This window comes from Ostrea edulis, chromosome 7 (assembly GCF_947568905.1).
Source record: "Ostrea edulis chromosome 7, xbOstEdul1.1, whole genome shotgun sequence".
NCBI lineage: Eukaryota > Metazoa > Mollusca > Bivalvia > Ostreida > Ostreidae > Ostrea > Ostrea edulis.
This window is the reverse complement of record NC_079170.1, coordinates 39,408,773-39,423,195: the sequence shown is the minus strand read 5'-3', so window position 1 is coordinate 39,423,195 and position 14,423 is coordinate 39,408,773. Positions and strand designations below refer to the sequence as shown.

Below are 14,423 nucleotides of genomic sequence, written 5' to 3'. Positions count from 1 at the left end.
AGAAAAATTTGTTGTTAAATAATGATGAAAGTGAAGCAAATGAAATTCACATGACTGGTAAATGATTAGAAGCTGACCTTTTTGCACTGAAGACCTTTTGAAAGAGTTTGTCTGCCCTTTGTAAAAATAAGAAAAATCTAATTTTCTAAAAATGTGTGTGGTCAATGGTTAATTTTATTTCATATTTTCATGAAAATAAAGTGTATGTAACTTTTAACCAAGAGATAATTATGAAAACATAATTTGTTTTTAAAATATTGTGATAAAACATGCTTTTCCCATATACTTCAATGTTAAATTCTAGGTGAAATAAATCTGTGCTTTTCAATTCTTATAGTTGATAGTCACCGTTCGTTTACATTGCTTCTATAAGTCATTAAATATTTTGTTGCATAAAACGAACTTCTAAGATCCCCGTCTGTCACAGTCGTAATGTGACGTACGTCAAAGCACTCAGTTCAGTTAAGGCTTCCCGAGAATAATTACAGTGCTGTGTATAAATGTTCCTCAGTGCACTTCGCACTATATGACATCACAATAAAAACGACGTCACGACGTACAAGTTCTTACAGTTGTATCGCGGGGAAAATGTCAAAATAGCATGTAGTTATTTACTACCTTTATCAAGTGTTAAGCAGTATATATGGAAAAAAATCTTGTCAAATGCTTATCATATAATCATATATTATTTCTTTTCCATGCCAAATCATTCAGCATTTTTTATATCTAGTTTGTGCGATGGTGATGTTCATTTTATATTGTTACCTTGAAATCGCCCCTATATATTCTCCTGATTCCGATTAGCACTGCGTTTAATTTACATAATTATAGCGACCAGCTACAGTAATTGTAAAAGTGCAACGATGTCCAGTGTATGGTTGTGCTTGATGTTTATATATTCATATTCTTAATACATTGCTATATCAGAAAAGTGTTGAGACCAACTTCTGACAGAAAAAGAAACCCCTTTTCGCATCTGAAAATCTATTGCATACTCTCGAAAATTAAGAAATATGCTGCATTAGATGCATTTTAAACTTCCTTCCTTCTACCGGAGAAATTGCTCCCAAGACTTTTCAGTTAATGTAAAGTAGACTCTGTTTTTAATATTAAAAGGGTCGGCCTGCATGTAACGGATATCGTTGCACTTTTGCAATTATCACAATCATTTTAGTTGGATCTAAATATATAGTGTCACGTGATAGTCTCGTGATGATAAACACATGCCTCGATGAAAATATATGGAGGCTTACTGGGTGTCGGTTTAAACGTCGTCTTGTTCTCGGATATTTTTCATTAAATAATATCCATATAAAACACTAAAGACCATTTTATGCATCTATTTTACTTTTTTTGTATGGGACGCTTTAATCTAATTGAGCACGGACATCACGTCACACGTCGTCTTACCCTGTCTTTTACGAACATTGCTCGGTGTACTGTATTTTGAAGCTAGGGGACCACAATATTAGGATGATTATCCACGTAAGTTCACAATCTTAATCCGAGGTGTGACTTTGCGAGATCTTTGTAGCAGATGTAATTTTTAATCATTATACTCTCTTCATTGCGTGCTTTAAACTAGTTCATAATCCGTTCATTATCCATATGAACGGATTGTGTCATGTGTGAAATTGATTGGTTTATAGCGGAAATGCGATTTGTAATATAAATATAATGCTGTACAAAATATATTTCACTTAAGAGATAAAAAGCATCAGAGTTTTGTATATTGCTCCCCTTTAAATCCCTTATTATGTAATAAATGTTCATGTTTTGCTGACATCAGCCGTTGGAAAATATAAAAATAAAACAACTTTGCTTCAGTAATGCTTAGTAAATTCTCAACCGATTTCGAAATATTTATACAATACTTTTGAACCCTCTATGCCCTTATTGTGAGAGTTTAGTCCCTAAAATTTGTTATTGAATCTACTAATTTGTTATATATATGTTTTTAAATTTATTTCTGCATAGAAAAATATTGAAGGAAAAGTGTGCACAAATGCAATAGAAGATTATGACGTTTTTCTATTCTTACCGAGTTCTGACGTTTCTGCGTTAAAAAAATGAATGCAAGTCTGCACATCTATGAACTCGTCTACAATCGGCGAAAATTTCAACTCAATGTCTTGAATAATTTTCGAGAACACTCGGGAACAATATGACTTTCTAAAATTGGAAAATCTCAATGCCTTGCGTAATAAGTGAGATAATCATGTATCAATTTTAAGTAAATATCTATCACCCCTGACAAATTGATGAAAACTGGCCGATGCATATCGGAGAAATCGCGTCCACAACATTTCTTTAAGAATAATAAGAACTAAACAAGATCTCCTTGCAACCAACGAGTAGGTCTTTCGTCCGATTTTGGAATTAAGTGATAACAGTTTCCCCACATAATTTCTTACTGATCACTAATTAAGTAATCAATTATTGTTTAGCTGACACCTGGTGTTGCAGAACGTCAAACGAAACAACTTTGCATCAGTAATGCTTACGAAATTATTACCAGTTTTTAGATGATGAGGACACTGTTCGAGCACTCCTGGGTAAGGTACTTCATATCATTGAGTAGGTTTCCTCATTCTCTATAACTTTTGTTCTAAAACGATTCACGAAATGTTTCCAATTTGCAAAATATGGAGGATATTCAGTTTCAGGAATCAGCTATGGAATTCCTTAAAATGGGATGTAAGACAAAATTTGTAGATTTGCTTAGAGTCACATTCTGACCAATTCATGATATATAAAGCTTTACAAAATATTTTAGTTAAGAGGTAGAAAATATTAAAGTTTCATGGCTATTCCCTTTTAAAATCCTTATTACCTACTCAATGTTCATTTTCCTGACATCAGTAGTTGCGAAACATTAAATCAGACGACTCTGCTTCAATAATGCTTAACATATTCTTTTTAATTTTTTGAGATATTTAGGAAACTACTATGACCCCTAGCAACCCTAAATTTTCCTGACTGGACCCTAACACTTGATGTAGTCGAATGCGTCATGTGATTATCTATAACATTGTTTCACAAAGTATCGTCAGATTTCAGAATAAAAACGTCGTGGCTTGAAGTCCTTTAAAGGGAATGTAGAAAAAGCATTGAATATGACCTATTGTTTAGAGCCTCATGCTGACCAATTCATGTTATACATTGTGTAACAAAATATTTCTCGTTTAAGAGATATAAAGCATCAAAGTTTCATATATCATTCTCCTTGAGATCACTTATTGCGTAACAAATTTTCCTTTAGCTGGTATCAGCAGTTGCAAAACGTCAAAGCAAACAACTTTGCTTTAATAATGCTTAACACATTCTTTTGAATTTTGGAGATACTTTGGAAACAATTTTGACCTTGAGGGGCTTGGACCCTGAAACTTGATATGGTTGAATTCGTCTTGTCATTATCTACAAGTTGTGTTCTACATGTATAATGTTTCATAAAATGTCTTTAGTTTTCAAAATATATACGATATTCAGTTTTAGGGGTCACGCCCTAAATTCCTTAAAAGGGATGTAGGACAAACTTTGAAAATGACATATTGTTAAGAGTCACATTCTGACCAATTCATGTTATAAATTGTTTATCAAAATATTTTTCGTTTAAGAGATATAAATCATCAAATTTCGTAAAATATTCCCCTTGGAACACTCTATTACGTAAGAGAGAGAAGGCAACAATGCTTCGTACATTATTCCCTTAAAATCCCTTACTACCTATTGTATGATTATTTTCATGACAAAACAATTGTAAAACGTCAAGACAAACAGCTTTGTTGCAATAGTGCTTAACAAATTCTTTTTAGTGTTTGATACATTTAGGAAAAATTTTTGACTTCTCTCGACCCTTAATTTGAGGGGCTGGGCCCTAAAATTTGATATGGTTGAATTTGTCCTGACATTATCTACAAAATATGTATTACATGTACAATGTTTCACAAAATATTTTAATTTTCAAGATATATGCGAGACTCAGTTTTAGGGGTCACGCCCGGACTTCTTCAAAAGGGGATGCAAGACAAAATTTGAATATGACAGATTATTTAGAGTCGTATTCTGACCAATTCATGTTATATAATGTTCACTAGAATATTTTTTCGTTTAAGAGATAGAAAGCATAACAATTTCGTATATTTACGCCTTGAAATCCCTTATTACGTAATCAATGTTCATTTTGCTTAGACTTGCAGTTGTAAAACATGAAAAACAAACAACTTTCCTTCTATAATGCTTTACAAAGTCTTTTTAATTTTTAGATATTTAGAAAATACTTTTGTCCCCTCTCTGCCCTTAATTGAAGGACTGGACCCTCGAAATTGACATTGTCGAAGGGGTTTCGTCTGTTTCTATATATTTTGTTCGATATATCATTTCGAATTATTTCTACACCAAAAGATATCAAAGAAAATGTGTCCAAAATACAGTAATAAGTTGCGATGTTTTTAGTCCTACCGAGATCTGACTTTTGCGTTGAACACATTTGAATGCAAGTTGGCACAACTATGAAGTGTCCTCTACAATCGCTGAAAATTTGAAGTTGATATCTTTGATAGTGTCCGAGAACACTCCTGGACAAACTAACCTCCAAACTTTAAATATGACGTCAATATCTTACGTAAAAATTGACGTAAACGAAATCGCAAAACCTATATCTAGTTTTAGTGAATATCTATCATCTATGAAAATTTGAAGAAAATCAGTCAACGCTTATCTTAGAAATCGCGTGCACAAAATCTGTTTTAAAAAATGATAGAGAAAAAAGTTAAAAATAAAAAGTATCCCGTTTGAAACGAAATACCTTGATAATAAGAACTAAACACGATCTCGTTTGTTCTATAACGATTAACATGATACTTTTAGTTTTCAAGATATATAAGATATTCAGTTTTAGGGGTCATTCCATGATTTCTTTAAAAGGGAACTTAAGACAAAATCTAATGATGGCATTTTGTTTAAAGTCACATTCTAGCCACTTCATATCATATACTGCTTTCCAAAATATGTTGTCTAAGAGATAGAAGGCATCTAAGTGTCGTACATTATTTCACTACAATTTCCTTACTACGTAATCAATGATCATTTTGCTGACATCAGCAGTTCCGAAACCTCAAAACAAACAACCTTCTTGTAGTAGTGTTTAACAAATTCTTTTCAGTTTTTGGGATATTTGGAAAATACTTTTGACCCCTCTCGGCCCTTTTTGTGAGAGGCTGGTCCCACCTAAAACTTGATATCGTACATGTAGAATAAGTCCCGTCATTATCTACAACTTTTGTTATGTATGTGTTTACGAATCATTTTTTGTTTATAAAGATATTAACGAAAATGTATCAAAACTACACAAAAAGTCATCGCTCATTTTCAAGTTCAGGCGAGCTTCAACTCCTTTTGCATGAGGTTAACCGCAATGCGCTATATCATATCCACTATGTCTCCTCTATAAACGCTGAAAGTTAGAAGCTGATATATTTCATAGTTTTCGAAACACTCGAGGAAAACGTTACCCTCTGAAAGTTGTAAAAACGTCAATATCGTAAGTAATAAGCGATGTAATAAAAAATCAGAAAAAGGTATTTCGAGTTTAAGTAAATATCTACCATCCTTGAAACTTTCACAAAAATCGATCGATGCATGCCCAGTTTACTTTGTATCTGGGTTCCCTTTTCCACGAACAAAAACTGGGCGCCACCAGATAACTGAAAACTTGTTGAGCGTGGCGGAAAACAGCAAAACAATCAATCAAGCAATTTTTTTAAATTGCACACACAAAATTTGCAAGACAGAAAAACAACAATAGAGAAAAAACCATCCAATAACAATAAAGTCTTTCGTTGGAGACTGAATACCTTAATGATAGAGGGAAAAACCTTCTGATAACAAGAAGGTTTCCTATTGGAAGCGACAGACCGTAAAATTAAAAGAGAAAAAGAAAGATAATAATATGAAGGTTTTCCGTTGAGATGGAAGATATTGATAATAAAGAAATTGTGTATGTGTTTGGTGACATAATCATAAATCATATAAAAGGAATGCAAGTGAATCGAGAGAACTAGCATTCCTTCCGATATGAAAGCCTCTTGGATCATTGTAACTTGTATTGGTCGAAAGGTGTTTCAGACTTTGACACATCCCATACTTATACTAGAACGACCTTTAATTCACAATTAAAATAGAATATGATTTAAGAGTTATTGAAAAATGCAGATATATATATATATATATATATATATATATATATATAAAGCACTAAATAATCACAACTAGGTACTGAAAATTTTCGCCCCAGCCCGGGGTCGAACCAGCGACGTACGGCACCCACCGCCTAGCAAGATTGTCAAACCAGTGCGTAAGTCCACTCGGCCACAACGACTTCCCTAAAAAAGGAAGCTTTGTTATGCTCCTAAAGCGCTACTTATACACACTGATGCAATCCCATACAGTCGCTGTGTCATTCAGTGTTTAAGATATTTTATAAGGAGAGAGGATCTCTCGATGCAATTGTATAGAATATTTAATATAAAGCACAAACAAGCAATTATAACACCCAACCTTACGTTTACCCCTAGGATCTAAACGATACATGTGAAAATCAATTAATTAATATATAAAGCACTAAATAATCACAACTAGGTACTGAAAATGTTCGCCCCAGCCCGGCATAACAAAGCTTCCATTTTTAGGGAAGTCGATGTGGCCGAGTGGACTTACGCACTGGTTTGACAATCTTGCTAGGAGGTGGGTGCCGTACGTCGCTGGTTCGACCCCGGGCCGGGGCGAAAATTTTCAGTACCTAGTTGTGATTATTTAAATCCTAATTGTTGCATTCTTGAATAATTTCATTTCATGAGATGGAAGTATTGGGTTCTTTCATAAAAGTTTTTTATTTAACAAATAGATAATTTGAAAGTTACAAAGAAGTGCCAGGAAAATTATGCTCAAAATGCAGGATTTTGCACCATTTACCCTACAGCCTTTTGGGAGTAGCCTTTAAGGCAGTTTTTTAAAGGATCCCTTATATTTCATTCTGAAATTAGGTAAAATATGGCGATTAGAATGACTACAACTCTTGAAACAAGTGGTAGATACCTAAAATATTTTCATCAATAAAAACTGTCTCAAGATCTCCCTACGATATTTTGTACACCAGCAAAAAGAGGAAATCGAAGTGGGGTAGGGATGGAAATTATGAAAAGTACGTAAAATATCAAATGCTACACCCCTTCGAAACTTCCTGGATCCGCCTTTAATTTATATTGTTAATTGACAAATTGTGCTCCCTGATTTTCCAAATTTATAAAATAAGCGACGTAAGATTGTCATTTTCAGCCATATCGAGCGATTAGAATGAAGCAAAAGTTATAGTTTCTCTGAAGATGATCATTCGTTTCATTAGATAATATTTATTTCGCAATATCCCATTATCACATGCAAATGGTGTTTATGTCTCTCTACTGATTCGATACGCAAGAGCTTGATCTGCGTTAGCTGCAGAACTGCAGCTCTCTGAAAAATATTGCGATGAAACAGAGAGTTACAGATCCACCCTTCATAAAAACCTTCGATTTAAGGAAAAGATAGACAAAATACTATATCTGATTGTAATTAAGTGTCAGTTAAGGATGCAAGGTGAAGATAACGAACAGTGATCAACCTCATAACTCCTATAAGCAATACCAAATAGATAGTTGGGCAAACACGGACCCCTGGACACACCAGAAGTGGGATCAGGTGCCTAGGAGGAGCAAGAATCCCTTTATTTATTATTTATTATTATCAAACCTTATATGATTGTACAATAATTTTAGTCCCTGACAATATTCGTGTGTTCCCTGTGTGATAGTATAAATATGAATTTATATATCATTTATTCGTTTTGATATTTTTCATTGATCGTTTTGCTAAATACAATCTTAAAATTCAATTTACCGTAAGTTCAATTGCGCATCTGGATTGAGTTAGCTGAGTAAAGTTTTATTCTGTTATTTCATTGCTTCTTTGATTTCATTGGTCATTACATATTTCTTTATCCAATAACAGTCTTTCAGCATATGTATAAATCTACCGCGTTTACCTGTGTAGTTAAAGCAGTAATATGTTTTGATGAGTTACAACCAGCTGATATCTTCCGCATCTTATGATATGTTATTTCTATATTTAAGTATGTTTCATTTCCATATAAAGAGCTGATGTACGTAATTATTTTGATTGCAAGTTATTTACTTTATTGTAATTTTGCTTTCAAAGTCGTAATGATTATATGAGTCTGTAAGATCTTAATCTAAATTATTTACAGAAGACATGTACATATTTTTATAAAGTATAGTATGCCTCTAAAACGTTTACTGTGGGTACAATTTACAATTGTCATATTTCAATTATGTTTTTCTTTCTTGATTTGTAATATTATTTATCTGTTATTGTAGGTCAATGCCTTTATTTTCTACTGAATAGATTAATAAAACCAACATCTGTCTCCCTGCTCGGTTACACTTGCAATGTAGGGTCATTATGTAACAAACTATGTAAATATGTCTTTGGCATATCAGTAACTTTTCATCATCAATTTGATGCCGTGGGGATCCTGGTTAGACTTGATCCTCACTACTCTGTGGTGACGTCTCCATTTGAGTGAAATATTCTCGAGAGGGACGATAAACAATATATAATCAATCAATCATCATCAATTTTAGTCGGTGTTTTCGACGACGAAAACACACTTAGATATGCCTGAAATTACATATGCAAACCAACAAATATACAGTATTAAAACGTTGTTTTGTTTTTTCAAACTGTGGACAAAATTATGTACATCATATACCTATGAACGGAACAATTAAATCAAATGGTAAAGATGACGAACAGTGATCAATACCATAACTCCTATAAAGAATGGTAAATTAAGAGTATGACAAAGACCGACCCCTAGACAGACCAGAGATGGGATCAGATGCTTAGGAGGAGTAAGCAGCTACTGTCAACTGTTTGTTATATTCACAGTTTCAAACAATGGTTGGACCGTTCTTTACGTACTGATTTTAACTATGGATTACGCCATTCAGCTGATTAATATAAAGGATTTTGACTGCGACTAACTTCGTTTACCTGATCAGGATATAGGGCTCACAGTGGGTGTGACCGGTCAACGGGGGATGCTTACTCCTCCTATGCACCTGATCCCACCTCTGGTGTGTCCAGGGGTCCGTATTTGCCCAACTATCTATTTTGTATTGCTTGTAGGAGTTATGAGATTGATCACTGTTCGTTATCTTCACCTTGCTTATAGGAGTTGTGAGATTGATCAATGTTCGTTATCTTCACCTTGCATATAGGACTCACGGTGGGTATGACCGACCATTAGGGGATACTTGTTTCTTCTAATAAGCTTATCTCATCCCCTGGTGTGCCCAGAGGTCCATGTCTGTCCTACTCTCAATTTTACAATCTTTATGGGATTTATGAAATTGTTCCTTATTTTATTTTTTCATTGATCACCGTTCGTTAACTTCTCTCCATCAATTGACGATGGCGAAGTTGAAGTCTTTATTAAAGTAATATACATATGTTACCATTACGTGGCACATGTGTCTTCTTTTTCTTAACACTTGTAAAATTATTTGCTTACTTAATGTAGTGTATATAAAATATCATATTTCGTCCAACCTTCTGGTTACTAATTTGGCATCAGTATCATTACACATTTCGGTAAATTGGTAAAAAAAAAAAAAAGTATCCCCTTCGAAAACAATTATCAGATGGGTATCTGTAAAATCTATGTGTGGTGTCACTGTTGAGTTCCGTCTATAATTCTTCCTCAGAAAGCGGAGGTAATGTTTAGGTGAAAAATAAGACAAACGTTACCTTTCAACTGCCGTTTTCACTCTGTTGTTGGATTCATGATTTACCGGTCTTTTTACAGCTGTAGCACTCAGCACTATAAAACAAGATAATATTGTAGATGAAATGAAATATCAACTGAAATACTCTACGAATAGTAATTAACGATGATGATAATACTGATAATGCTACACCTGGTGACGTCTCAACTTGAGTGAACATTTCTCGATGACACGTACAACAAACTTCCAACCAACCGATTAGCAAATATCTAAATGGCTTTAACAGAAAGTCAATTGATATCACTAAACTCTAACCATATATTATTAAAAGACCCTTACTGAATTCACGTATGTACAAATTACTTTTCATTTATATTCAAGTCATTTAATTCAACGTTTACACAGGAAGGATTTAATCTAGCGAACTCACAATGATGACGTTTGAAGTCCATAGGACACCCTGTATGAAATCCGCTGCGTTGCTTTTCTGTATTTTCTCCTAACCTGTAAAGAAGACGTATAAATATATAAAATGCGCATCTGGTGCATCAAAATTGGTACCGTATAAGTTTTACATAAAAAGGCTCTTATCTTGCACCTAGATTTTTTAATTCATAACTCATGCGCACCATTGCACTCGAAAACCTTATTAATCTTTGAATTAGAGTTAAGTTTATAATGAACAAAAAAGAATATATGATACAGATTTTCGTTTTAACATGGCTAATACGACATTTTGATATACAGTATTCTAATATTATATACTCCTAGGAGGAGCAATCATCCCCTGTCGACACCCACTGTGTGAAGATATTAAGATGAAGGCGAATATAAAGAGGTGCGATCAATCTCATAATTCCTCTAAAAATATAAAATTGAAAACCAAGGTCACACGGAAACCTGTAAAAACAACAGGAGCGTATGAAGAGTAATCTGTCAAGATCATCGTGAGCACTATATCGTACTGTACATTTTTGGATATATACTAAATTGAAACTGGGACTAAATCATTTGATCAAAATCCCATTTCGTCATACATCATTGAAGAGACATTATTTGTCGAAATGCGCATCTGGTGCATCAAAATTGGTACCGTATAAGTTTTACATTATGACCCCTGGGTCGAGGCCTCTGCTGGTGGACTGTTAGTCCCCGAGGGTATCTACAGCCCAGTAGCTAAGTACTTCGTTATTAGCTTGAAAATACGGATGTATATTTAATTGCTGTTATAAAATTTAGAAATTCATTTCAAAATTAAGGATTATCTCCCTCATACATAGCTCTTGTCCTTGGACGAATTTGGCTCCACTTTTTTGGCACGCTGGTTTTGGCTATATTTAGCTCTAAAACTTCAAAGTTATTTCGGATTTCAAACATTTCGGTTGAGCATCACTGAAGAGACATTATTTGTCGAAATGCGCATCTGGTGCATCAAAATTGGTACTGTATAAGTTTTACATATATCCAATTACGTTGTTTAATAAGTGTGTAAAATATTTACAAACAATACATCTTTACAGGATTTATAAGATTGGTCTCGGTTTGTTTTATTCACTTGTTCATATCAACGTAATAACCAGAAATGATAAAACATTTAGATAGATTACATGAGGAATATTTGGTTCCAGCTGACAAAGCTTGTCACAAAATCGTCTTCGTAAGGTTCATAATTACCACTGTACTTTAAACGAACTTGGCACTAATTCCATATTTGGTCATCCTTCGTCGTTTTTGAAAGATGAAATCTTCAACATTATACCTCAGCTTTAAACATCTTCAATATCCCAGTCAATTGGACGAATAAATATGGAATACCATATCTATACCGAATTCCTAAACTTCGCAAAAACCTTACAAACATTGATAAATTGTTGGATCTAATTAATGTTTTATCAAGCCCTTCTCTCTGCCCTTCACGAAAATATTTACTGCTGTGAAGGAGACACTCGAAACGATTTGTGTAGAAGTGATGTCAGTCGAATGTAAATTCTATAAAAAAAAAAAAGATCTTAAGAACGTTTACTAAAGTTGAATTCACAAGACTTGTGTTAAATCAACATAAAAATGTATGACTTTTTTAACACATAACACGATCATTCCTCCCTATGAATTAAAGAGTATACTTTTTGACATAATAGATAATCGCTTCTTCAATGAAAATAGAAAAAAGAAATTATAAATTATCCAAAAACTTTCAGATAAAAAGATAAATATGACGTACACTGATTAATAACATAAATCTTACAAAGAAAACAATCATGAGCAGGGCAAACACTGACTCTGAACATGCAGAGAAGAAAACAATCCTTCTCGTGGCCTTCACTTTGACATTTAGATATGTCGTCGTTTTAACTATTAATAACGATAATTTGCGTTTATCTGTCGATTCCATATATCCCAGCTAACTCAGAATAATACACCATCCGCTTCATACTAAGATACTTTATTGATCATAGATGTTACTTGGAAACTGACAGCTCAAAACTATGGCACACGGAATAACTTTGGCTTCCCAATTATCAACTTTTCATTTTTTTTGTTGCAATATTCCATTATCACCTGCATATGATGTTGATATATTTCAACTAATCAGTTGAGAGCTTGTTCTCATTATGATAAAAAAAAATTAAATCGAGACAGGCGACTGAAAAATATGCTCATGTTACTGGGGTTTAAACAATCTTATTTAAAGTCAGCATTTCGCAAATTACATTGTCGTTAAAACAATTAGTTTACCAATACAACCTGTCATTTGGTCAAATACTGTCTGGCATGTTTCATACCAATTTTTATGTCATTCTTTATACACTGATTTTGACTAGGTATTACTCCGCGTTTTTATCAAGGTATAGGATTCACGGCGGGTATGACCGGTCGACATAGATGCTTACACCTCATAGATACTGGATATCACCTCTGGTATGGGCAGGCCTCAATACCTTAAACTAAAAAAAATACCTAAGTCTAACTTTCGAATTTTTATCATATAATTACATTTAATCCCTTACAAAACAGCAGTTTTTAAAATCGTCATTGCTAGATAAGTCTGACGATATGAGTGATTAAAATTTTGACTTTAGTCTATTCTCAGTTTATGGTCTTTAGACCAGGGACCCATGTTTGTAATTTCTATTCCAATGCTATTTTGCTATTATTTCATTCCTTAAATGACCGGTTGACAGTGGATGCTTACTCCTCCCAGGCACCTGATCCCACCTTTGGTATGTAAAGGGGTCCGTGTTTGCCCAACTCTCTATTTTGTATTGCTTATAGTAGTTAGGAGATTGATCAGTGTTCGTTATCTCCATCTTTCCCTTCTACTTCGTTACTCCTTGACGTTTGATTAAAGCGATTATTTGCAGTATGGTCATATGAAAATCCATGCGAAAAATAGAGGTGGGTTAACGTCAAACAAAGATCCTGTCTACATTAAGTATGACCATGTACTCAGACAGCTCCCTTGTGGAACGCAACAATGCAACTAACGTAGATATAATTAAACAGCGTTTTGGAAATTTTGAAGACACGAGTTCACAACCATGGTATTACACAATGCTGACCTAGATTCATCATATTGTTTCTGAAGAACGCCAATCAATATAGCGCTGTTCGGGTATTTAACACGGCAATAAGATCGATTACAATGAGAATCTTTACGTTTTGTCTCTCGATAGCATCAAGCAAGACATTCACGAGTCACAATAAAGTGGATTCATGCAAATGGAAACATTTTTTTTAGCAAGAACGTTTCCTTTATATGTATAAATGATTTCTAGTTAGGTTTTGAAGGAAATGACATGTTAATCACTTATTGACCGATCGCTACCTCAAAACCAAGAGCAAAACGCTTTAAAATAAATCTCCAATCATCTACATTCATTTCGACGGGCTATTACCTTGCTTGAATACGAGAGGCTTTAAATTGTGGTTGTCTGACTTGGCACGTATTCAAACAATGTAAGTTTGGGTGCACATAAACATCAGATTGAATTACATGTATATGACTAAACAACTATTTAAAGACATTTGTTCAATAAATCACACGACGCAAAACTCAATAATCAATACAGTGCATTGACATGTATAATATTCATAACAGAATCGATTTCGGCAGAACTTGTGAGATCCCTTGATCAATTATGTTTGGTGATCGTAAAGAATTGCTTTTCTTGATAGGGTTTGAAGGAAATGACAATTAATTCACTGGTCTACTGATCGTTACTTTGAAATTGAAAACATTCTTTAAAAGAGATCTTCAATTGTCTACTTCAATTTCGACGGGACCTTACGACACCTCAAGACGAATGACTTTAAATTATGGTGATAATTACAAATACTGTAATTTTATATATTTCATTAATATTCCACATCTAAAATGGTGTAGCTTTACTTCTACTTTTAAAAATATCTAACAGATGTGACGTTTATTGCACAGGGAAAAATTAACACTTTACAGTAGCTTGTACATTTGACGATAATACATTGTTTAATTTTTATAAATCCTCTATTTCATGAACGATTCCATTCACACTTTTTAAAGTATCAAAATGTATTTTGTCACCTATATCAAATAGTACA

The 14,423-nt window shown here is 33.7% G+C and overlaps 1 protein-coding gene across 1 annotated transcript in view; it reads right to left on the bottom strand.

The window, feature by feature from the left end:
• The window catches only part of LOC125654559 (GTPase IMAP family member 4-like), a 44,899-nt gene that overhangs the window by 28,443 nt on the left and 2,033 nt on the right, over positions 1-14,423 (bottom strand). Inside the window, exons 2-4 of the mRNA XM_056144377.1 lie at positions 10,276-10,349; positions 9,868-9,940; positions 78-116 (exon numbers count right to left, since the gene is read on the bottom strand). Coding sequence (XP_056000352.1) covers positions 78-116; positions 9,868-9,940; positions 10,276-10,297 — 134 coding nt within the window. The 5' untranslated portion in view covers positions 10,298-10,349. The remainder of the gene's footprint in view (positions 1-77; positions 117-9,867; positions 9,941-10,275; positions 10,350-14,423) is intronic.